General features: G+C 39.7%; 2 protein-coding genes and 1 pseudogene across 11 annotated transcripts; 1 reads left to right on the top strand and 2 right to left on the bottom strand.

Moving 5' to 3' along the window:
- Window positions 1-179: 179 nt before the first annotated feature.
- On the top strand, window positions 180-1,209 carry LOC120108168 (early nodulin-like protein 8; annotated as a pseudogene). The gene is made up of 2 exons (XR_005509651.3): window positions 180-496; window positions 594-1,209. The product of XR_005509651.3 is annotated as an early nodulin-like protein 8 (transcript).
- A 489-nt stretch (window positions 1,210-1,698) lies between these two features.
- On the bottom strand, window positions 1,699-11,337 carry LOC103719473 (putative N(6)-adenosine-methyltransferase MT-A70-like). Of its 2 annotated transcripts, XM_088718581.1 has the most exons (9): window positions 11,200-11,337; window positions 9,380-10,840; window positions 7,740-7,838; window positions 6,291-6,374; window positions 5,848-6,203; window positions 4,286-4,502; window positions 3,168-3,247; window positions 2,141-2,426; window positions 1,699-2,051 (listed from the first exon to the last, which is right to left on the bottom strand). In XM_088718581.1, exons 2-8 carry the CDS (start codon window positions 10,802-10,804, stop codon window positions 2,150-2,152), a joined length of 2,538 nt encoding a protein of 845 aa, XP_088574707.1. In that variant the 5' UTR covers window positions 10,805-10,840; window positions 11,200-11,337; the 3' UTR covers window positions 1,699-2,051; window positions 2,141-2,149. The 2 variants fall into 2 exon arrangements, with proteins under 2 accessions (XP_088574707.1, XP_088574706.1); XM_088718580.1 differs by having other exon boundaries at window positions 1,699-2,426.
- Window positions 11,338-12,032: 695 nt separating this feature from the next.
- On the bottom strand, window positions 12,033-24,572 carry LOC113463554 (protein MATERNALLY EXPRESSED GENE 5-like). Of its 8 annotated transcripts, XR_015976447.1 has the most exons (11): window positions 24,340-24,572; window positions 22,410-22,531; window positions 22,105-22,324; window positions 21,970-22,031; window positions 21,793-21,874; window positions 19,521-19,649; window positions 15,450-15,565; window positions 15,124-15,196; window positions 14,414-14,567; window positions 13,281-14,007; window positions 12,033-13,138 (listed from the first exon to the last, which is right to left on the bottom strand). XR_015976447.1 is itself a non-coding variant. In XM_088718582.2 (6 exons), exons 1-6 carry the CDS (start codon window positions 24,440-24,442, stop codon window positions 15,543-15,545), a joined length of 612 nt encoding a protein of 203 aa, XP_088574708.1. In that variant the 5' UTR covers window positions 24,443-24,572; the 3' UTR covers window positions 15,393-15,542. The 8 variants fall into 8 exon arrangements, 2 of the variants coding, with proteins under 2 accessions (XP_088574708.1, XP_026665186.3); XR_015976448.1 differs by lacking the exons at window positions 15,124-15,196; window positions 15,450-15,565 and having other exon boundaries at window positions 12,033-12,321; window positions 13,006-13,138; XR_015976446.1 differs by lacking the exons at window positions 15,124-15,196; window positions 15,450-15,565 and having other exon boundaries at window positions 12,625-13,138.
- Window positions 24,573-26,418: the final 1,846 nt, after the last annotated feature.

The following is a 26,418-nucleotide window of genomic DNA, read 5'->3' as shown; positions in this document are numbered from 1 at the left end:
TGACAAGAGTAACTCTAGATATTGTAACAGCAATGTGAGAACTCCAGATGTTTCTAATCCTCTCAGATGAAGTCGCGCTGGTGGTGTTAATGACCTCGGGCTCTATCTATCACAGCCTTCGGAGATGCCCTATATACAACGGCTATTTGGTGAGCAAGAATCAGTAAAAAGACGGTCCTTCGCTTTCCATCCTCCTTTTCACTCTCTCACCTCCACACTTTCCTCCAAGCGGCTGGGAAGGGGCTCGCAATAACTCTGTAGCTAGACAAAAGAAAGAAAGAAGAAAAGAGGAGAAAATGGTCCCATCTGGCATTGCCGACTGCCGCCGGCTCTCGTGGGCATTCCAATTCCTCGCAGCAATGCTAATAAGTGGGTGCTGGTGCTACCAGTACAAGGTGGGAGATCTCGACTCCTGGGGGGTGCCCCCACCCTCCAACCCCCACGTCTGCGCCCTCTGGTCTCAGTAAATACCACTTCCGCCTCAGCGACTGACTCTGTAAGAGCCCCCTCCCCCTCTTTCGTTCTCATCGCATTCAAATCCCGTCACCTCCCTCCGGCAACGTACCGCCCAATTGCACTTCCCCTGTGGGCAGTGTTTCTCTACCCGCCGAGCCAGGACTCGGTGATCCAGGTGACGGAGCGGGCGTACAACAGCTGCAGCCTAACGGATCCGATAAAGAACATGAACGATGGCAACTCGGTGTTTAATCTTACGGCGCCCGGCAATTACTATTTTACTAGTGGCGTCCCGGAGCACTGCCGGAAGCTCCAGAAGCTGGCGATCGCCGTCCCTGCAGCTAATGGCACCTTCTTCCCTCCGGGGGCAGACGCGCCGCCGCCGGGGGCGTCGTCGGCGCTGCCTGCCGCTTCTCCTTCGTATCCCATCGTCTTCGGCCCCTCCCCGCCGCAGGGATCGGGGGTGGGCTCGCTCGGGGCCTCAGCGGCTGTTGGGTCAGTTGTCGGTTTGGTCCTTCTGCGTCTCCTGTGAGGGAAGAACAGGACCTTGGGATTTTCCGTGAGAAAATCTAGATCTCGGTTTATCTGTATTTATGTAATCTTTAATTGCCGGCACTCGGTACGGGTTTCTTTTCTTCTTTTAGAGAAGGTAGAGATGGAACAAGATTATTATTATTATTTTAAACCTTTAGCAGCAGCAATAGACGTGCTGTTGTTACGGGGCAAAGAATAGACGATCCAAGACCATCACCATGGTTCCATTTAATACGTCCTTTGAAAAACATAATAACAACGACGTGCGGCCACATAAAGTCTAAACTCTATCTAAACATTGAAAATGATAGAGCATCCAATTAGTTGTTTCACGCGGTGATAGGTCCTTTCATGGCCTTTGCACTGCCTTTTACGTCCAGCAGCAAAGTAGAATCTGCATTACTTTCTCGGGAGCTCACCGGAATACAGGACAGACTTTGAGATCCATGCTTCCCATCCTCTATCCGATGACGCACTGCATAGTTATCAATAAATAAGTACCTTCCAAGTTGCAACTCTCAAAAACTGCTATATGCTGCAAACAAACCCAAGGGCTACATAAGTTCCACTCCGCATGAGATCTAAATCGCACCACGGTAAGGGGATAAATTGCAGCAATCAAGGGTGTTTTTGAGGGCAGCCGGTTGCAATTCACAGAAAGGTAGCAGAATCAGGAGCATGCAGCCAGTACCTGTTCGACTACAGAACTTTTGGTATTAAGAAAGCTGGACTGATGGAGCTGCTTTTGAGGCTTTTTTATACCCCAAAAGGTGACAAAGAGAAGGTACAACAGTAATCAAATCTCTCTCATTAAAAAAAAAAAATCTAATTATACATTAATTGCATTGTGAAATGCAGTAACAGTACTTATGAGATAAATAATTTACCGGCACTACTCTGCGACCCACCCCCGGCACCCGGAGGCGGTGACTGCGGGCTGGTATATGGGGCCTGCCTGTCACTCATGTCCCAAACTGCCTTGGGAGACTGGTTTTGGGAGCTGGCAATCACAGCAGCACTCCTTATGAAAGCATCCAGCTGCTCACATCTTTTTCTGTATCCTAGAAAGGGCAAGCCAACTAGCTGATGAAACATGCACCCAGAGAAAAAAGGCTAAGATCACACGATGACAAAAAGAAACCAACTATACGTGCTGCTATTAAGAAGATGTCTCAAAATCTGCGCCCATAGGTTTTCCTCCGGAATAGCCCGCGGGTGGTGTTGGCTCCATAAATTGGCTCGATGATTGTTTTGAGTCTGTCCCAACAAAAGGGCTCCTAGTTTGTGTGGTGTTTGAATCCCCATCCATGGCAGAAGTTGTTCTGGAAGGAGATGATGGTTGTACCTCCACATCTGGATAAGCAGCCTTGAACCTTGCTCTCAGACCATCATCAACTAACCTGACTCCTTGCAATTGATTACCCAGGGATAACCACCTGATAAAACCATTTAACCCTTAGAATTGCAAGCCCATTAAATCGGAATGGATGGTCTAGTGCACCATGGAAACAAGTTGAATTATCAAATATAGAAACAAATATGGAAGTAAAAAGAAAAAGATAATTTTAAGTATCCTGTGCAAGTTGATATACGAGGAAATCCTTGTTGTAGCAAGGAACTAGAAACAAGAACCCCTCTAGTGAGTGCCGTAACTTGGCAAGACGTTAACTTCAAACTTCTGGAAACTAAGTTCATGATGAAGGACAGAACATTATCAAATAGGAACCTAGTCAACTTTTCAATTAGGACAACCTAGTTACAGAAGATTGTCGTATGAAAGAAATACACTTAACCTGCATGCCAACTTTTCAAATTAGGACCTCTTCTTATTGTTGTTTTTCTTAATCTATTTTATTTATTTATTTAGAGCGGGGATGTGGATGGGTCGGCAGCAAGAAATAGGTTCTCTATGGTCCTTCAATGGAAAATAACTTTGAACAGCAACTTACCTATTATTAAGATGAAATATCCTGAATAACACAGCTTACAGTGTTTTACATACAAAAATGCACAAACCATTCTCCTGCAATCAAATTATGGAATTGCCTAAACACAAACATTATGATGGAATGGGTGAAATATTACTGGTTATTGGCATCAAGATCTAACATACCATTTGTATCTATCTAGTGTGACTACATAACCAAGGAAACAGAAACCAGAAAGCAAAAGCATACCCAGCATGTGTATTGTGCATTCGAGCAAACAATTCCAACTTCCTTGTCCTGGGGCTTATCCTCTCCAGCATTGGGTACATCTGCAGCGAAACCATGTACAAATGTGAGCTGTGGACCTTGGACTTGCATATTGAGAAAACTTGCATACTTAACGGGTGCATGATTGTATATCTAAATTTATGTGATACAAATTGAATAAAAAGGATGAACTTTTAGTGGAGTATAACAGAGCACCGTTGCATGACAAGGCAATTTGGAGTGCCGTGTCAGGGCAACACCATAAGGTGCTGATAATTAATTGTGACACAAAACTACCAAACTGGAGTGCCTAATTGTGCTCTGTGTGAAAGGACCATATGTTTTTGAGATTTTTTTAATAAAAATATCATTTCCTATATGTTCAAAGGAGTCCTTTATGCACAAATTTTACTTGAACCTTGGCTAGGTAGGATCTCTAGCATGAAGTGCAACATGCAGCTTCTGGAAAAAGGAGGAGCAAAAAGAAGAATGAAAGGGAAAATAGCAGAGAACAAAGAAGAAAAAGACTATGAAGTATGAACAGATTTTGATAAACATGAAAAACTGAAATCAAATACCCCAGAAAATGTTAGAAAGATGAAAGGAGCTGACAATATGTTGAAGGGGTTAGGTAAAACAATATGGGCACAAAAACCTAGAATGGAGAGAAAAGTTAAGAAATACGGTGACGAAAATGAAATGATAGAGGATGTCGGGAGTCAAGACAAAATTTTGAAAGAATTAAATTTTATAAAGGAAATAAATGATAGGCTATGCTGAAAGCAAGGTTCCTTGTGAAGAAAGACAACCATTAAGATCAATACTTCCAAAAGATTTTTCCTAGGATCTGCTTAAGCCTTTCAGATTCTAGGTCTTGATATCATGAAAATAATAGTATCGAAAAGCTGATAATGTGAAAGAGAAGGAATGAGAACATGCATTCTTTCTCAATCAACTCACTAAGATGAACTATAGGCATTCTTAATGAATGGGGTTTGTAAATTGTCAAATTAGCAACACAGAGCAATAATGGCAAAGTTAGAATTAGTTATTTTCTATTTCTGTTGGAAAAGGAGTCATGGCATAACATCTGAGATTACCTCATCAGGTTTTCGGCTTGTTTCACGAACTTCAGCTACAATAACATCTGTATCAATGTTCCTATTGACCTCTGGGTTTCCCTTTATTCCAACAAGACAATGTTCTTTACTATGATTAAGCCAATGGCCAGTGCGTCCAGTTCGAATAATTCGTTGGAGTTGATTGGTCTTCACCCATATGAGCTCCTCAACACGCTTGTATCCCCAAAGCTCCAAACTGATGAATGTTAAAAAAAAGAAAAAGAAAATTCCATGGGTTTGCCTCAAAGTCCTACCACCAGTCTAAAGCCAACTGTTTGTATAAACATATAAAATAAATATGCCAATGCAATCATGTATAAGAGATTAAAAAGAAACTCGCAATAAGAACATTTGATATGTTACTGTCTCTGAATGATTAGAAAGGTGCAGTGATCAGAGGAAAAACCAAACAGAATTAATCAGCTAAAAAAGTTCCAACTAATTTCACTTTGTTCAGCTGAAAAACAATCTTGGACAGCAAAAAATAGAAGCACAAAAACAAGATCAAGTATGGTAATACTATGGAAAAGGTTGTTTTAATATAAACACCAAGATGGATATCCTTCATACTAAAAGAGCAAAAATTTACAATTATTTCTTTCCACCTAGGCTCCAGTCAAACCCTTGTTTCCTTCTATTATCTACAGTTTGGACTCACAGTGACAGAACCTTTAAAGCTTCATGTCTCCGTTAAATGCCACATATGTTACCATAGAAAGGTACAGTTTGGGCAGATCAAATATCAACATCTTGGTTATATTATGCAAAAGAATCTGTCTCACATACAATACAAGTTTTGACAGTGTTAGATGTTCTAACAAAAGATCCTTTGCAGTTTGACCATTTCATGTCTTTGGACACTAAGCCTAAAAATAATTACAGTGATAATAACATGACTTGATATGGTAGAGGGGTCTTCATTCGCTCATATTCACAAGGAACTACAAGGGGAAATAAACAAATATGATAAGCTTGCCGTAAGAAGACACCTCCCTCAGTTACAGGTTACTCCAAATGTAAGATTAAGTCTGTCAAAAGGACAAATATATATCAGACATCAGGAAAAAGTAAGTAATTGCAATCAAAGGCCAGAGGCCAGGGGTTATGGTTGATTGCCTGCTCGGATATGCTGAAAGCCTGCCCTTTCTACCATATTTTCACAATGTTTTTAAATAAAAGATGTAATGGATAAGTCATCATTGATTCTCCTAACAATGAACAATATCAACGGTTTTCCTGCACAGTAGTGTAGAAACAGGACCTCCCTCAGTTACAAGTTGCTCCAATGAACTTTTAAAGTTTGCCACAAAAACAAAATATATAAGAGAACAGCAAAAAGTAAGAAATTGCAATAAAAGTCCAGGGGCCAGGGCTATGGTTGATTGTCTGCTCTCACATGCTGAAAGCCCACCCTTTCTACCATATTTGCATGATTAAAAGAAAAGAAAAGCTCTAATGGCTGTCTAAGTCATTATTGGTTCTTATAACAAAGAGAAATACCAGCAATTTTCATGCACAATATGGCAAAAAGAAAAATTTACCATTCACGCCCAAGTTCCATTGCACGCCCAGTGACCCATAGAAAAATCAGACCATCAGTCTGCAATGCAGGTACGTTAAGATTTCTCATCTCATCATCTGACATTGTACCATATGGCAATTCCATGTGAATGTCCCAAGGTGGGTCTGCCATGATAACTCCAAACTGCCCTAAAATGTCCATTCTGAAGTTACGGATGTCACAGTTTATCCATTGAGGTTCTCCGAGCTCCACTTCTGAACAATATTCGGCCCTTTGGGACTTGATTGGTTTTGGAGGTGGAAGATTAGTAGCACCCATTCTCATTGGAGGTATATCTGGTGTTTGGTCAAGTTCATAATGAACATATTTGCAGGTCTGTTAACAAAAGTATTAATCAGCTATAAACCATAATACAAGAAAAGATGACTAAGGGGATTTGATAAAATAGAAAAAAAAGTAAACCTTTGTGTGACGGCATGTATCAAGAAAAGAGCAGTCACCTAAATTTGTATCAGTGTGCGGAGCAATAATCCGCCGAAAATGCACCTGTTAACAATCAAGTGGCAGGTTAAAAACAGTATATAGCAATCAGAAGATGAAGTGATATGACCAAAAAAGAAAGATCAGCAGAAGCAAGTTCATTTCTTATTGTCAGAATATTAACCGAACTCTAATTAATAACTAATAAGCACATTCTCCATTTATGCAAACTATTCAAAGTAATCGGGTTAGGATTGCTGATATTATTTTAGCGCCTTTATTTCTGGCCAGTCTTGATTAATAAATACAGATAGACTTTAAGGATTGCAAGAGTACAAGATTCCACAGTCTCTTCAACTTCTTCTTTTTTAATCCTTAGAAACATCATCTATTCACTACAGAAAGTATTTTCACTTAAAGCGAGAACCAATTTCACCCTATCTGCACTATATATCAAGAACCCTAATAAGTATATTCCATATATTCTTTCTATAACTGTGCATATATATTGCATGTTGCATTGTCTATTTATGACTCTTCAAATATAATTTTATTGTACCATCTAATTAACGGTCCATTGAACTCCAAATATTCAATATATATGGCTTTATATCAAAAATCCTACCTAGTATATATTATATATTCTTTCTATGGAGGGTGAGCATTGGCGCAACCGTAAGGTTGCTCCATTGCAACTTGGAGGTCATGGGTTCCAAACATGGAAACAAACTCTCTGCATGCCAGGTATGACTATGTATATCTGACCCTCCCCAGACTCCACAATTGCAGAGCCTTGTACACTACGCCACACTTTTTTTGTATATTCTTTCTATGATTGTGCATATAAATTGCATGTTGCATAATCTATTTACGAGTCTTAAAAGTGTAGCTTTATTGTACTATCTAATTTAGGGTCAATTGATTTCCAGATCAATATATATATGATTTTATGTACTATTGAAGTACAGCATTCACTTCCAAATCCTTTGAAATCTTTTTATTTCCTAAACATGCTCGGTAAACTTCGTCAACTACAAGTGATATTAGATCTTTATTTTCTCTTCAAGCCTAGTGTTGTAATGAACTTACCTCTAGCACATAATTTGACCAAACCATCCAATTAGAGCAATATTTTAGAGTTAGAAATGAAATCACTTTTGTTAATCATTAACTATAATGATGTAACTAGAAGCAGGAACCTACAACTTTTTGGCATTAATCTATTGATTTAATTAATTACCAATTCCTTTCTCTAATATCAAACGAGTTTGCGTGAAACACAAGTATGATGATAATATGAAGATAGTATAAGTGCAGCATACAAACATCCAAAAGATTCCACATAAATCATATCAAATGCAAGATAATGAGATATAGGCATAATTACATTTTTATGCATGATTTTGTTAAACAATCAATGGTAACACTAACCTTCTCACATGCAATGAATGAACCAGTTTGGCGTCGGCAATCTTCTTTAGTTAAATGTGTACAATACTCTTTGAGTTGAGAGCCACCCTTGGTCTTGAACTGAAAACAGAATGCTCAACATCAGGTGCCATGAGTGCTAAAACATGCATGGAAAGTAAGTAATATTTGAGCAGGAAGCCCTCAGCAGCTTCCACACATAGTTTAGTGATAGAAGCAGTAAAGATGCACAAGCTGTCCTGAATAAGGAACCAAAATGGGAAGGCACTTGAGACTTCATATAAAACTTTCACTATGACCAGTACTAGACAATTTTAAAAAATTGAATTTAGGCATGAACCCCCATAATTTTGCATCAGGTTAACATAATTTAAACAACTTATACATGTTCCAGTATATTCCCCATTTCTGTATTGTTTTTGATCATGAAGTAGCTGCGTTGAAATCCAAGTTTGAGGAGCAATATGCAAGTATTATTCATGACAGAAAAATCTGCACACAACACATGCTCTCATGAACAAACAAGTCATAGTCCAAGTCATGAGAGCATTTTCTACCTTGTGGCAGATATTTAGGAATGAAGAAAATTCAAGAGATTTGAATGGACAATGTGCATTTAGAATGGGCAACCAGCCCCTTATAAAATGTCATCCATCAGAGATACTAATACGAGTTTAAGTTGATATGGCATTATATTTTTCATATGTTTCATTTTAGCCTGGTTCATCTGGCCAAAATGCACTTTAATTAAAATGCAATTCAGATATGCCAGAAACCAAATCAAATTGGCACTCAACTCCATTGAATATTTTCGTATCATTCAATCCCCTATTGGTTAGAATCCTCTCCTGCACACATTTAAACTAAAACATTACATGTCCATTTAATGAGGGCAAGCTCTTCCGATTGCCTGAAATTCAACGTATTTAGCCTCATTTTATTATATTAAGAATTGGAGATTTCTTAAAGTTCGAGATATATGCTTTTATTTGGTGTATGAGCATAATGGATCAATTTATGAATTATTTCATAAATTCGATTCTTGAAAGCAAGTGGATGCTGACAATCCTATGAGAAATGAAGATAGAGTTGATAATTATTTACTAGCACCTTCAGGAATTAAAGCATAAGCAAGAAGGTTTTCTTCTTCTTGATTTCTGTAAAACTCTGCAAAAAGTAAAGCCTGCAGTTCTGCTATAATTCTTTTTAAGGCAAGTGATAGAATTTTTATATACCACAGAACAAATGCAAGAAAATCAACAATTGAGTAGTGAGTCTAGCACGAAGGAGCAAATAATCACCCCTTTCCCCATTCTACTGTGCAAAGCGTAAACTAAAATCAAACAATTGCTGATACTAACTAAATCAACAAACACAATCTTTGACGTGAGAAAACTCACGAACAAAAAACAAAATATTAACCACTCAATTTTGACATTAACACTTGAAAATGCCATATATTCTTCCTGAAAGTGATCCATTCAACTATTAGAGAGACCCTAACTTTAGAATCACATCATTTTTTCCTTTGTTAGTTAGCAAGAAATCCATCAAGGCATATGAATTCATGAATAACAATTTAACATAACAGTTGACACACAGAAGAGCGACACAGATATAAATAAGAACCAAAATTTCCGAACCTTTGCCGCAACAGCAGTTTCCTTTGCAGTCGGGCGGTGAATGAGATCCAAAAGTTCCTCTCCAGTCTTCGATTTTTGCATTTCCCTGAACGTCTTCTTGTTCAGCAATGCCTCAAGGTCCTTCAGCTCATCCTCCTCAGTCCTTTGGTTCAATGGCGCCGGACTTGGGCTTCCCATAGCAGCGCCAGGCCCCATGACAGGCCTGTTGGGGGGAGGGATGCCCATCATCCTCGGAATCCCCATCGAGCTCGTAGCCCTCCGCCCGCCCCTTGGGCCGACCATGGGCGGCGGCGCGCCAGGCTGTGGAAACATAGGAGACATGCCAGATAAATGAGGGTCAGGAGGCCCCATCCACATCTCTGGCGGTGGCCTCGGCATCATCGCAACGCCGCCATCGACTCCGCCCATCCCCGGCCCCTGACCCTGGTTGTTCCCATCGGCGAAACTGGCTTCCGCCTCCCGCGGCTGCTGATTCTGGGAGGAGCACTCTTGGAGCTCCTTGAGGAGCTTGTTCCGATCAATACCCCAAATCATCAACATAGACTTCCCGTTCACCGTGAAGTCCTCCAGCTGCACCCCGCCGCTCTCCTCGGCGATCCGCCGGAGCGCCGTCTCGACAGCGGAGATCGGTCCGAGCTCCCCGCCGAGCTCGACCAGGGCGGCCTTCTCGGCGGGGCTGGCGGAGGACTGGTCGCCCTCGAGCCGGCGGAGCAGGGCGGCGGAGTCGATCTCGGTGAAGGGGATGAGCTCAAGGAGGTAGACGGCGATCATGGTGCGGACGACCGAGAGGTGGTCGCCACCGCCGCTGGATCCGCCGCCGGATCCGCCTCCGTCGGCGTCGGGAGAGGAGCGGTCGCGGCGGGGCTCAGGGGAGGGCTTGGGACGGGTGCGGGGAGGAAGGGAATGGGAGTCGGGGAGAGGGGGGCGGCGGCGAGGGGTGAGGGGGCGGGGGGGATCGGAGGGGGGGGTGTTGGGGTTAGGGTTAGGGTTGGGGGTGGGGAAGAAGGGGCGGCGGTTGAAGGCGGAGATGACGCGGAGGGAGATGTCGAGGGAGGAGACGAGGTCCGGGACGACGGTCTGAAGGGAGACGATGAGGTCCTGCTGGGCTTGCCGACGGGCCTCGATGGAGTCTTCCAACTGGTGGCGCATCTCCTTCAGTGCGGTGACGTCATCCCCTCCGCCGCCGCCGTCGGTCTGGGAGTCCATGGCCGTGAGTGCCCCGCCACCAGAACAAACGCGAAGCGGACTACGAGGGGAGGGAACCGGCAGGTTTTTGGATCCAACGATTGATTGAGGCTGCGAAGCACCGTTCGTGCACGTCCAAGGGCTAAACTGACATAATACCCGTTTTATTAACATCTGAGGAGTCGCGCGGCGCCAGATCGTCGCAATTAGTTCAAAGTGGTGATTAAGCACAAGCGGCATGTTCCAAGAAGATGAAAGCCCGGGATATGCTTGATCCTGATCCAATCCAATTTTATATTCAAATCATAATTTTGAATCCAGAGCCAACAAGTTGGATCAGGTTAATGAAAAAAAAAAGACCTGACAGTTCTCATGCAGATCAGGTTGAAGTCTAAGTATGGGCTATATCCAATCCCCCAAAAAAAAAAAAAAAACTTCAACTTGAATTTTTGAAAAAAAATTTATTTTATCTAAATAATTTATCATTCTTAATAAATAATAAAAGATGAATATTTAGATATAATTTAAATAAAAGTAGATGAGAGAGATTCGATGGGGTTTTTTTTTCAAGCATAAAATTACAAACGTCGCACACGATCAAACCGTAAAGCATAGGCAATAGTCAACGGCAATACCCTTCGCGGTTGAGCAAGAAGTCAACGAGCATCCATCCAACTTGCATCCCCACCAACGGGTCATGATACCCTCAGACCCCAACACTGAGCATCAAGATCCCTGGAGAGGGCACAATCGTGGCACCCCAACACAAGTAACAACACTGGCACATCAAGATCCCTGGAGAGGGCGAGAGCATAATGCCATACAAGTAGGGCGACCATCAAGATCCAACCCAACCCAAGTAACAACACTAGCATATATGTAAGGCGAGCATCAAGCAGGGGATAATCCAAGAAACGGCGATAAAGCGGATCACTGCTGCCGTGGAAAGGCCGTGTGGGCAAGCCAGACAAGGAGACAAATGGCGCCAAGTAGGAGGAACCAGTTGATTGCTAAGTAGTATGGTTTCCAAGGTCACTAAAGATTCTGCTAGGCCCAATCAGACCCCATTCAATGGTGCTTACGAGCCCCCATGCGGTTCCCAGGTGCACCAGTGCCGATATAAAGGTTCCCACCACCTGATAGAAATAAAGCAGCATCGACCATCCTCTGTCAGCAATAACAGTGCATATGATTTATCATGTTTAGAGTTCATGCAGCGGTAACAGTGCATACAATTGCGATTCCAACAAGACTGCATGGATTTGAATCCAGAGCCCAAAGGCAATGCTTCGAGTAACTTATAAATCCATATGCGACCCATATGCAATGACTGAGTGAAGACTGAACAAATGAAACAGGTGAGAAAACAATCAGAAAAAGCAGGGCTTCAGTGGTTTAGGGAGAACAAAATAGATCTAGAACTTGCAAATCAGATAATGGAATGTTATGGAACTACTGAACTGAAGAATTTACTCACATAAAACACTTGGGAGAAACGCCTGGTGACAAATATAATGTTGGATAACAATATGTATTAGGAGTGATACATCTGATGCTTAGGAGTAAGCCAAGAAAATTCTGCAAAGTATACAGCACCACAACAGAAAAGAAACTGCAACAGATATTTATCACCACATGGACGATCATTTGGGGTCTCAGCATGTATCTTTTTCGCGCATAGCCGCGCACGATGCATCTTGAGAGGGCCGAGCTTCGGGGTGGCACTAGAATCCATGCTCATGAGTATCAATGAAGTCCTGCAAAATTCATATGAACTTATGTACTGACTTGCAGTTATATGAGGATCAGGGAATTGAAACGAAAGAAAGTTTGTTTGGTAGCGTGCAGTCCCCAAAAGCATGAGACCGGTAGGTCTCATTTGATGCGAGAATATCCCTTCATACATCTGATACATCAGTTAAGACTTTCTCCATGAACGGATGCTAGCTTGTAAAACAACTGCTTAACCCTCACAAGAGATTGGATCATGTGACAGAAACCATAGGAATGTGAAAAATTGAGATAGAGCAACAAATAAGTTCATCCAGAGAACACCACTCTCATCCAAAATATGTTATGAATAGCAATGCACTAGATTATCTGTTGTTTATGAGATTATGTGACTTCAATTATACACCAATTCTTTGTTAAAACATTGAACATAATAAAAAGTTGAACTCACGTCATTGCTCCATCTACAACACATTTTGAAAAAGGCAGTCCTAACCAAAATTCTAGATTCAGGGCCTGCTTCCGGTGGACCTGTGGCATCAAACAGGCAGAATGGAAAGATGCTTTGTGTCTCATATCACAAACATTAGCAAGAAGCACATACTAGCAAAACTAAGAAACAAGAGAGTGAGCTTCCACCAGCATGTGTCCGCTTAATCCTAGGTCTGTCCCATTTCTAAGAGAACATATAGAAAGAGAGACATACATACAGATGACCAATCAAGTCCAATCGGCACAATTCCAACCGGGGAACATATTGTATGCAAAGCTGCAGACGAAGGCAATCAAGAACTGTTTACAAGTCAAGCTGTGCCTCGGCCTGTTTTCCTTCCCACGGAGTCCCTGTATCCACATTATGCATATAAAAATAATGTATAATTAGCTACTCCTAACATTGGTTCATTTCATAAATCAGCGATGTTCCTTCGGCCTTTTCTGCTTAGCTTGGAACTAGAAATTATAAGGAAGAGAGAGGAAGGCAAACCTGAAGAGAGAGACTTGAACAAGATTAAAGGCCACCACATAGCAGCAGGCACCACCAAGTACCTCCTGAATAATCCTGCCCAGCCATATCCCAGGTACCTGCTCTCCACCAAACAACTGGATCCAATTCAATGCTAAGAAAATGATAAAACAACCAATCGGAAACTGGAATTCTTAGACAAACACTAGCTCTGTTTCCTTTGCCAACTGCCAAAGATCTTGGGAGAGACGGATCGACGGTAGTTGAGCCGTGGATGGTCACCAGCGGAAAAAGGCGTTCGAGGTGAAGGATGTTTTCCTTTCCTCACGTGGTCCGTTACATACTTTGCCTTCTGTTTCTTGCTTCTTGGGTTGGATCCGTAAATCCACAATGTTGACTGCGTGAAGAGATTCGAATCAGAACCCGGACCCATTGCCCGAACACGTACAGAGCCGTACAGAGGTTGGGGGGCGGGGAGAGAGCCAGTGAACCGCAGAAGTGGAGGCGCGGGTCCCACTGCGATGGCAAATCACCATCGAGTCATCGAGCCCCCCGGACTCCAACTGGACTTGTCCGTGACCATCCGAGGCTCTCTCGAGCGGGCCGTGTGCCGGACACTGTGCAACGCGCCACACTCGGCCTGCGCGCTAGATTTTGGGCCGCAGTGTGTGAGCGCTTGGCGCGCAGGACTCAAGCGAGGGAACATGGCCCGCCACACGAGGAAACGCCAGGTGATGGACCAGGGATCCTACGGCCCAAACCATCGACGCACAAAGGAAAAGGCGAAAAAGAAGTCAGTGTTTTTCTTTTCTTTTTAAAATTTGTCATTCGAAACATCTAAATGTAGAAAATTACATATCAACGTACAAGACAAGAATAACATGATTTGATAGGTTAACTATACATGGGCAAAGCAAAGCATAGCTTAAACAAATAATCAGTCGAACCTCCACAAGAAGTAAATTATAAAGAAGAAGAAATAAAGAAGGAAAAGGCAAGTGCAATCCAAAAGACGGAAAAAAATGGGAAGCAGCAACCGGAAAACGGGTTTGCATTTCCGATGAAATCGATGAAGACAAATTTTCTCCTCATAAAAGACACACAGTCCTGATGTCAAATGTAATTCTTCTAATATCATAATTAAATTCTCTCACCTCGTCTTGGTAGCCGAAGACATGCCCATGCCATGAGGGTACACTCCATTACTCAAAGCCTGATCGTGACATCGAAAAGAGCCAAAGTGCTCCATAAATGACCCGATCTCTCATGAACCAAACCTACCCGCTTTTGAATGACACAAACCCCATCCTGTGCACCAGGAAAACCAGAGGATAAGAGGGTTGAACTGCATAAAATAACACACAATAATAATAATAATAACAACAACAGTTTTCTATAGCTCCAAAAGACGGATTGTGACAAATGGAAAGGACGACACCAACACCTTCAAGTACTCAACAAATAAATTGCCAGAATAGAATAATTGAAAAAAAGACAATACATATTCTTATTTCACTATCTCTCTTACTGTTGATTATATTTCACATTATTTCACTCTCACACTTGCAATAGCAAGTCAAAAACATTTTTAACAAAGCCACCAGTCAGCCAGCAACAACAAAAATGCATGTTATTGTGGAGTAGAGCAGACCATCACAAAGCCCGTGTGGTACAGTAATGTCACTTCAATTTTCTAACAAGTTATGCTCTCTCACTCTTATTAGTCAATTTTTTTAAAAAACTGAGAGCAGAATACAAAAAAAAATCCACAATATGTTGGAAAGCTGCAATGGCAAGCCATGTGAATTATCTATTCAACATAAGGTAGTAGAACTTCAAGTCAAAAAAATATGTTTACACTAACCATAAAATTATCTAGCTTCACTATTTATCTTCAATGTGTATGTTTCGATTGAAAATCGCATCAGAAATTGTACCTGCTTGAGAAAAACAAATGTTATTCAGGCAAGTAAATCAGGACATAACCTACACGTGCACACCATCAACTGGAGAAGGCAACAAGTCTGAACCTTCAGAAGTATTTCTCAAATGTTTGAACTAGGTAACTCATAAACCTGGTGCTTATATCGTTATGTTCAAAACAAATGTAATCTAAGAAACCACAGAAGATCTTGCCTCATTTGGGCTTTCAAAATATTATTATTATTTTTCTTTTGAAAGGGAGTATACCCTGGAAGAGCTGTGTCGTGGCATCCAAACTTTAGAATTGCAGCTTGACTGCTTTCTCCTAGAGAAGCCTCATATACCACTAACGGTCCCTACTCACATCCAATTAATTTTCCATCCTGCAATGGATGACCGGCTAGCTGAAATCTTAGGCTTACATTGGGTTGTCAGCTTGTTATAATATAACACAATCTATAGAAAATCTAAAAATAAGAGTGCTAGATACAGACATAAGAAACAGTTATAAAGATATCATAGTTAGGCTTCAATCAAGTTGCCTCATGCCAGGCATAACTGATCCAAGAAAAAAAAAAGATATCATAGTTTTTCCCAGCATAGAGCTTTATCTATGACAGCCACCATTTTCTTTTAGCTACATTTGGTTCAGGAAAATTAAAAATTAGGATCGGAAAAATTACATAGGAAAGTTATATTCATTAAAATATTGGCCAAATTTACTTTTATTTTTGTAAGGCTACAATTTCTAGAATAAGTTTTGACTAAAGATGTTTTTAGTCTATCCCAAAAGAAAGGCATATAAATAATACATTATAGACGAATATAAAAATATATACTCTTCTTAATGGCTAATATAAGCAAGTTTGACCCATACAACTATTTATTGCTTCCTATCACTTAGTAGCTGTTTGATAAATCAAAGACTCGTGACCAGCTTTATGCCTGCTTAATTCCTGAACCAAATACTGCTTTACCAAGCCAAGAAAATAACTTCAACTAAAAGTTATTTCAAAAAAATTGACCAAATAGAAAATTGTGTAACTTCAGAAATAACTATTCTTATAAAATAAACCATTTTAATTTCACTTTTTGTTATACCTGACCCAATTGCAGCCCTAATGCATTAATGTTTGTTCCTATCTGGATCAGGAGCACGCAAGTCTCCTATTTTGATCAGGAGCAAACCGCAGATTAAAATCTGCATACATACTTGATGCTTGGGTACGCAATAACATAAGCATAAATTTATTACGATATAAAGAACATTGGGAACTTTTATTATTTAACATACCTTTATCCTTGTTTATTTGATCGACCAATTGGATTCAAGTGACACACATATCAATTGTCTAAAAGGCAAGGAGCCACAATACTCATGTACGCATACCACGATTACAGGTATAAATCTCATTAAGTGGCCACAAATTTCTACACATTGCCTACCAGTCACTAGCAGAATATCAATATTCATTTGTAGCAAATACAGACATTGATCCTAATCTTTGGCTCATAACAAGGGAAAAAGACAAATTGTCTAACACTCATATTTATAGTTTTTTCCACAAAAGCAAGGATGTAAATATAAGTGTGTCCGCTCATACCCATTCCACCTACAGCCTTACTAGCAAAAGCACATCTAATATTTTTTTAGAAAAAGAGAATTTAAATGCCAATGAAAATTAAAAGAAATCTTATTGGTGCATTTCCTTTGCATCATATTTTCAACTCTCCGGATCAGAAAAGTACTATTTTTTATCCATCAATGATTTCGCACAATAACAGAATTGTATTCTATTTCTTTCTTTTCCTGTTGCAAGATCCGGTAATTCTTCCAAGGTCAAGCTCTTTGGGGAAAGATGCCAATAACTTCTATTTCTCCAACAAACAAAGGATGTATTCTCAAAGAAAATAATTTATTTACGTTCCTTTTAACCCAAAAAAGGAACATAGGTTTCTAGTTTTAATCAGAAAGAGGAATATGAATCTGCAAGCTCATAGTATCTACAAAAAGAGTATCTGCCAAAAAGATAGCTTGCAACTGTTCTAAAAAATATACAATAAGAAAGCAGCATCCTGCAGTGGGGTACTGGGGCAGAACCAAATATCACTCTATTTTATAAATGGATAAATATCACCCCCTTACTCATGTTCTTCACAGAGAGGTAGTGCAAATGGTTCTATATATTTTATTAAAAATCTCGTATATTGCAAACAGGTATGTGGATTAACTCATCATGAGGCTTCCAAATTACAGCATCAATACATAACTTCAATCTACAAAGTTCCTTACAACATCCGTTAGATTCCTTCTAATCAAAGTCGAAAGAATTGATATCGGGCACCATACCGGTTCCCCGGCGGAACAACTCCCTACATGTTGGGCTCGTACCGAAAGAAGGCACGGCACCGTGGGAGAGATAAAAGGAGAGAGAGAGAGAGCAAGGGAGAAAAGGCCAAAGGAGGGTGGTGGATGCCGGCGGAAGCCATGGCAAGCGGCGTTGCAGCCGTTCCCCTCTTTCTTTCGAAACAGGAGAACCGACAACGGCCTCGGCTATCATAGCCTTCACCGGCCCTCCACGGCCCTCCGCCGGTGTCTGCCACCTCTCCTTCTCCCTACCTCCCCTCCTGCGCTCTCTCTTTCTTTCTCCTCCGGCTCCGGCAAGCGTCTCATTTTTACAGCCGAAACCGTACCGGTCTCACCGGTGTGGCTCGGAACGAGCGGAACCGCCCGATTCGGGATGGTTCCGCCGACGTTGCTTCTGATATACATGTCCTTAAGATCTCAATTCAAAGTTTAACCAGTAAAGCATAAAAAATGACCAACAATTCTTGGCTATAATGTCCGGAGTTGACGAACCCAAAAACAAATTGAAATCTTTAACCATCCTAGCCTTTTATTGAACTTATATTGGTGCAAGGAAAACACAGAATCCAGAATCTCATTAGCCATATGAGCTTATGTTGTGTTCCCCACACGTGGGGGTGGGGTATAGACATTTTTTAACACATCATATTTTAAATTCATAAGTAAACGAATTCAAAACCCGGACAAATAACAAGAAATATGATATAAAGTATAGGCAACAAACCCCAAGAAATTATACAAACATAAGCAATCCCGAATTTAACTCAAGATTTGCTATTGGAATATCCAAGCTTAGGTGCTACCTTTACTATTAATACCCACCTATACATATGCACTAGAAAACTATTCCAAAGATCAAGATAATGAGAAATGAGAAGACAAAAATGTGGAACTTCTCAAACATGATGCCAATCTACAAGCCAAAACAGGAACAATGAATGCATTGACATCTTAACTGCTACAGGTACTTCTTTATTTTCCTAAATCAATGAGTGAAAAAATATATTGGAGTTGTCCTATTTTGATGAATGCAACAAAATTTCACATTTGACAACTTGCCCAACTTTCAAGCCCAGATGTAGAATGTATCACAAGGAAAAATGGCACATAGAATCATAGAGTAGGGAGAGACAAACCCTCGTAGTTGCAACTTGATAAAAGAGATAGCTAGATAAACCATGCAAATGATGCAAATTTCTCATGCATGGGGCCCAATACAGACAACTGGCACCTAGCAAACTCAGCTTCCTTCGACCAAATTTTAGCAGTAACCCAAGACTCATAGTTTAAATCACAAAAAACCATCTCTTCGGCCCATTCAATAATTTTAAAACGGAAAGTAGATTGCTAAATTGTGTTGAATTGAGATTAATCAGCCATGAAGCTCGTGTCATTGAGGTGACATAATACAAAGCACCAATTCGATTTTCTAAACTACCTCATAAGTAGCTTACTTTAGCTTTGTCCACTGTTGCAATCCCAAAGTTTCATATATAATTCATTATAAACAAAGAGTTAACCCCTTTGCATATATAAGCAATTGATAAATAGATGTACCGCAATCAATCTTCAAAATTAGTAATTGGAGAAAGGACCATGAATTTCATATCAACTGCAGCACTAATGTCAAACTAGTTACTACTTCAGAACATCAAACAATAGCACATATTGTCCTTTGAAGGAAAATGCCATTGCGAAGCCAATTTATGGGATAGACAATAGATATGCCAGGCAATATAAACTCAAAAGTTTCCGCACTCTCACGTTCAAAGTCTATGAAAAGAAAACCGGAAAGGTTAATCTACTAACAGTCCCATGGTCAACAAAGCATCCTGATCTCAACATGTTTACAAGATGGTAACAGTTGAATAATGATTCAGCATAATGAGTGTATAACCCTCTGACATTATCTTCAAGCAAATGTTTTACTTGCACACAAACGCATAGACTGAAATATCAGCATCTGTCACCTGGAAAGAGAAAATCCTCCCGATATCAACGCCTGCCACGAGGTCTGCCAGCTGACCTCGGACCAGCAAAGCGAGCAAATTGCAGCCTTAAATTGGCTGAATCTCGGTCATGCACGTCAAACTTATAACCTGCAAAATTGAATCGTGACAACTTTATGCTGTGTAAGCGACGTATTGTTTTTTGGAGCATAAGAGGACCTACAATATAACGCATGAACCAAACTGCGCACTAAAACATTCCATAAAGGAAGCCCACTTATGCGACTCCATGCCAAGTACCAGCAATTAAGGTTGTTTTTGCACATTAAACGAGTCCTAGAAAAACAATCTATGGATTTTGTTTTATCAAGATGTTTGGCATACCAAATTTTTCGCATTATTAAATGCCACAGTTCCTCCAAAAGCTGGGATATTTAAAGTGTTCGTAAGTATTTACTTCAAATCCAAGATGTAAGGTGGAAACAAATTTCGGGTCCCAATATAAAAACCCTACATGATCTTAAGCAATGAGAGTTCATGCAGCAGCTAGCTACAGCCTCATCCAACACAACCAACCCATATAAGGCGCTCAATTTAGATCAAATCCATAAAATATTTCATTTGAAGGCCCAGGAGAATTAGCCACCGTACTAAAGACAGACAAAAACATAGGTCAGGCTAGATACAAACATGTCGACACTTAGAATGGAAGTCATATTAAAAACAGAAGAACAAAGAGAAAGAAAGGCTCCTCTATCTCCAACCTCCCTGTGCAGCACTTCTAAGCAAGACCACTCCCTATTTCTCTCCGACCTAGCAAATCAACCTCAAGCCTCCAAAAAGGTGCACAAATACATGGATTATACACACCACACACACACACACACGCACACTAAGTGACGTTATCCCTCAAAATAAAACTTTGCATAGTTGCAGAATACAGAAGTACTTATGTGCATATACATGATATAAGCACATGCACACACGTATCCAGCAATTGCATGATTCCACCTAAAATTACTTCTATCTACAGTGAAACACTCAATGTACATTTAGCTAGTGCTGCTACGTTTGCATGCCTACCAAGAGTCAGTTCAGCATAAATGAATGACGATTTAAGGTTGACATTTTATTGTAGAAAACACTAACAACAGGCCTGTAAGTTTGTTAATTCGTCATTACCCCTTGCTCAAATCAAAATACCCATCATAATCAAAAAAAACCAATATCTTAATATCACTACTGCCTTGTTAGAATCTTTTCCATAGCACATGGGAAGCTACTGCAATTACATCTTTTCGTAGTAAATAGGGGATTGACGATGACAGCTTTCAAGATTGCTCAGGAAGTCAATATGCCTATACACAACAGACAACCTTTATATCCAGTAAAATATTGAATGAACATCCTAGAAATGACAAATGACAATAATGAGCATGACATGAACAATTGGACATTCATACTTGTTGAGGAAAGTACCTTTACTGGTATATTGCCCCGCAAACAGATATATCATTTATGCTATTTGTATTGGCCAGCTTACAAAAGATGGAACACTTTCTAATTCCTCATGGTGGGCCTCAAAAAACTTTCACTCAATTAGCAGCAACAAAATTCATGTGAGATGGAACATTTTGAACCAACTAGACCACCCTTTCCAAACACACGTGCGATAAAGCTCTATCACATTAACTTATAAGACTTTTAAATTACATCCATTTTCCACTATCGAGGTTCTTTGTGCTGTCATAGTAACATATTACATGCACACCTTGATATACACTTCAATTATATTTTATCTTTTGACCAGAATAAAAAAAATAGCAATCTTCTGCATTGCATGGTAACCAAGGAAATTTAGATGAGCCAAATCATAACAAATACGGAGGAAATCTCATTTAAAGAAAAAAAAGGACTCAATGTTCTTACATAACATGAAGCAGATGTGTCATGAAACCTTTTGAAAAGCATTCTAATTCCAAACTACTTTGATTAACTTATATCTAAAACCATTTTCAAAATCAGGAAGCAAACAAGGGAATCAAATGTCAGCAATAATAACACAATCTGGGATATAATGTTACTGAACCAGCATTATAAATGGAGAACCTTAAAGAAATTGCTGAGCAAAATCAAACAACCAAGATATAAGAACTGGTAAAGAGCACAAACAATCACAAGAGAACCCATGGCATAACAAAAATAGCATCAACAAGCATGAAAATAAATGTAAAGATAAATGAGCCTAACAAGTCCATAACAATAGATAGGAAAATCAATACTGTTCCTTCACCTTGCAAAGCATCCAAAGCAACTGCAGCTTGACTAGGGTTAGAGAAATCGACAAAGCATAGAACAAGTGGATCTCCTCCAGGCTGCAGCACGTTACAGGAAAAAATTTTAAGATGTAGACAAATAATGGATTGAAAAGACCAGATAATAATCCAATCCAGTAAAAGCAGTAACTCACATGTCTAGATGCCTTATTCACAAGTCTAATCTCTTGAAAACCTGCAAATGGACGAAAAATATCTGCATAGAAATGAAGGAGCAACACCTGGAAAAATGTACATATCGAAAGACTAGAACATCTATAGAAGGATACGAGACACTTCCCTGCGCGTGCAGTTCGCAGGAAGGCCCTCCACAAATAATGTGCTCGATGCATCTGGAGGCAGAGGCATTTCTGGTCTACCACTTCCAAATCCATCACTTTGTCCATCAATGCCCCCAACACCCATCATATGCATATCATCAACAGAATGACTACCCATTCCACCAGCAACTGGCCTAAGGGATTCGCCGCCACCATAAGACACATTTCGCTGTAAAATTTCCCAATGCAGATCAGACTTTTATAACATTAAATTTAACAAAAGAAATAAAATGTCAAGCATCTTTCTAGCATACCCGCTCACGCAAATAACGTTCATAGGATGCATTGATCGATGCAGTGTCCCTGATGACACGGCATCCCACCCTCCCTTCTTCACGAGGATAATAATCAACATATTCCAGACCACTAGGAACATCTTCAAAGTCAAAACACATTTAGTTGAGCAAAAGAGACCTCCTTCCAAGATAGATCATTATGCACACTTTACATGGGCTATCATTGATTTTGTAATGAGAATTAAACAAAATTTTGCTTCTGATTTATATTAGTTAGCATTCCATAGAAAGAAATCATTATTATTTCAAAATAATAAATATTGTTAAACATACTTTTACTACAAGAGCAAGAATATAATTGTAACAAAGATAACATTGGATTACCAGCTACAAGTTTATAACCCAATACAATGTTACAACCATTTCTGCCACACAAGATTTGAAAATCAGGAAAGCTGATTAAAGAAGGCTATGGATGTGTAAAATTAGTTAACAATACTTTACATGCGGCAAAAATTAGTTAATCATTCAAATGATAAAAAAATTTAGGACACAGACGCTATTTTTACATGTAAAACCCGATCACGCAAAACTTCAATTCATTAACGACACTTGTTCTTTGTGAATTGTCAATCGACCATTTAAGAATGCTAGATTGGGTGGTTAAATGGTCAAGATGCCAACAAAGCCATTGAGTGTGAAGCAATGTGGTAGAAAGACAATTAGCCATTGTTTATTCTTCAGGACTTGAACTGTTGACCTACTGAAATCATTTTGATGATGATGCTATGGCCACAGTTGCAAGGGCTGGCATGAGACAATGGGGCATCAAATTCCCCAAGCTTCAGATAAAGCAAAGGTCTCATGAATTGGCAATACACATACATGCACATCCATGCATGTAAAAGTAATTGCAAAATACAAGATAAAGGGGATATAAGAGCAAGTTTTTCATAGAGAATGCAACAAGATTTTTGACTGAAAACATAGGATTTTTATCTCTGAAAAATCTATTCTGAGAATCTTATTTTCCTTGAGGAATTCAAGGGACAATAGGCACCTGACAGCCACATGATAAGTCAACAGAAGAATATGATTTAAATAAACCTCCTAGACACTTTCTACATGCACCATTTTCTGCCCCCAACCGCATCTCATGCTTCCCCAACCATCTAAAAAGCTCATCCCCTAAAATCTCTTAGACTATGTTTGGTTGCCAAGAGAGCAAAAGAACAGGAAATTAAGTCAGTAAAATAAAGGAAAAAATAAAGAATTTTCTCATGATTATTTTAACATAGAAAATCAAAGAGCAAGAATTTTCTCAAGAATTTTCCCAAACAAGGCCTGAGGGAAATTCAAGGGAACCAACACATTAGCAAATGTTCCTTTTCTTAAACTTTATCAGAGGCACAGATAAACAAAATAACAGAACCAAATTTTCTTATCCAGAAAGAAAACGAATGAATTTGTTGATAAGAAATAAATACGACGAGATCAAGAATTATTCTGGCCCCTCAATTGTGAATATCTCAACTAGCAGATTGACAGTACCAACATAATAGACAAAGACGCAGTAAATTACAGAAATTCTTCAAACCTAGCCATCATCCACGTATTCTAACCAATCTCTCAACCATTAAAACCCTAATACGATAAGATTTAATGCCACAGTCACAAAAACAAGCAATTTCATCTAAAATTCTCCCAGAAAACCATCTTTAAACTGTATCAAGGACCAACTACTCGATCTCAAGGTACGTTAACTCATCAAGAAAGAGAAAATACAGAGAATTTTCCAACATTGCACCCATCACCACCACCAAAAGAACAAGGAAAACCCCATAAAGTAGAAACAAAATCCAAATTAAATCAACGAAACATCCGGAGACATATCATGGCAAGTGGAAAGAAGCGAAACCCTAGGCGACGGAAAAAGCGAAGGAAGCACCTCCGTGGTCGGAACGAGGGCGCTTCACGGTGATCTGAAGGGGAGACAAAGGGGCCGACACCTGGTGGCGAGCGTCGCCGTACCTCCACTGGCCGTCGGCCATCGGCGCTCTTGGCGAGAGAAAGAGGCCACCTAAGGCTTCTCTCTTGTCTATTCCGATCGAGGTCGGAAGAGGAGAGAGGGGCGAAAGGCGGAAAGCCAAGGGAACAACCGACGCCGCTCCAAGGCGCTATTTAATAGTGGAGCGGCGGAGTTGTGTGTGAGTCCCATACCGGGTACATTCTATATGCGCTGCGCCTTCAGAGCTCTCACTTGACCTAGGCCATTGATTTGCGAGGTCGCTAATCCTAAGGGAATCCTTATCTTCCTTGGGTATTGCGAATATGTTGGGCTCCATAAAAAAAATTATGGATTACCCCCTAATATTTTTATATTTACAGATAAATTTTTATTTTTGTTTATAATAACATTTTTGTGAATTTTTTTTTTTGTAGATACGATCATTTTTGTTAATTATCATTGATCTAACTCTTGTTAAAGTTAATCAATGTTGCAAAGAATAAAGTGACATTGGCTTGACAAGGAATGGGGCTCGGATTTGGTCACTTCTTATTCACTTCACTTTTTTCTTACTCGATACTTGGCTACAAGGAGAGAAATTGTAGAGAGGCATAAGTTAAAAGTTCAAAAACTAGAGGCAAAAATATCTAGATGATACTAAATCAGCATTGTTAGGAGAATATAAAGAGAATATTCTGTTATTATCTGGTTATCTTAATCCAAGATAGTATAAATAATAAGTCACAAGATTCATGAATTATAATATAAATATAGAAAGCAGGAATTAATATCGAATTGAAAGATCTGTGGACTAATATATGGAAAACTTTAACAAAATATATATTATATCTTGAAATATGGGATACAATATCTAGAAACTTTGAGATATAGTTTCATCTAGGGATGCAAATAGGACACCTCGGATCGGGTCATTAGTGATTCATACCCAATCCGGTTTCTTGTTCGGATCCTGATTTTAGACCCAAACCAAATCCAATAGAAGATCGAGTCGAACGGGTCAGGTCTGCGACTACAATTTTTGACTCAACGAGTCATTCAGGTCGAGTCGGATCCATGTATAACTCAGTTCCAACCCAAAAAATTTGAATCTAGTTCTCGTTAGGTCCGGACCCTATTCAATTTTACAAAATAAATACAAAGCAATTTTTAGTATTATGCACAACGTGTTATAAAAATTCATGTATAATTAACAAATCCGAATCACACTGAAATCTGAATGAACAAGCTGGTGAATTAGAGTCAACTATGAAATTCTCTATACTGTGATGCTTATATGGTAAGCCTAGAGGAAATTTTAAAATGGGTTGCAAAATTATTTTTCATTACAGTGCTGAGATACATCTCTGACTTAGCAAATTATTTATTCACACCAAGTTCAAGCATTGCTCAACTTCACTGTTAAAATAATTTTCAATATTTGCACAAATCCCTTGTGTCCCAACCAATTGTCCTCTTTGGCTACTAAAAATGAAGTTTTAGGTGTATTATAAATAACAGTAATTCAAACACAACGATTCATGATATCTATCACCCATAGAGATTTTAAGAGACAAAGGCATGAAAGATGCCAATGGTCAGGGTGCAAATGTCAATGATGTTCTGGAAATTGGCCACACTGTTTGAAATGTCATTCCAAGCTGACTATTCTTAGAATGGATTCTCCCAATTGATCTTCCGAACTGAGCTCTTGATCATTGTTGTTGAACTTGTTCTTTTCCCCAAACATGACACCAATATCTATATAGTTTCAGGAGAATTAGAAGAAAAAGAGTCAATATTTCCCACAATATCCATGAAAATGAAGTACGCACACATAGCGAGAGAGAGAACATACCAAAGGCCATAGAACTCCAAGTATGCTGAGTCCCGAGTAGTCTCCATTTTCTAAAAGTAACGAGAAAAATTGCCCAGAATTTTAAGAAAAATCAAAAGGGTCAAGTCATAGAATAAGAAACCCAAAATTGTCCCAAAAATCAAATGGGTCGGGTTGGGTCAGAA

The sequence above is a fragment of the Phoenix dactylifera genome, chromosome 3, assembly GCF_051530095.1.
Source record: "Phoenix dactylifera cultivar Ajwa chromosome 3, Ajwa_hap1_PhDact_Kaust_v1.1, whole genome shotgun sequence".
Classification (NCBI taxonomy): Eukaryota; Viridiplantae; Streptophyta; class Magnoliopsida; order Arecales; family Arecaceae; genus Phoenix; species Phoenix dactylifera.
This window is presented reverse-complemented; position numbering and strand designations above follow the sequence as displayed.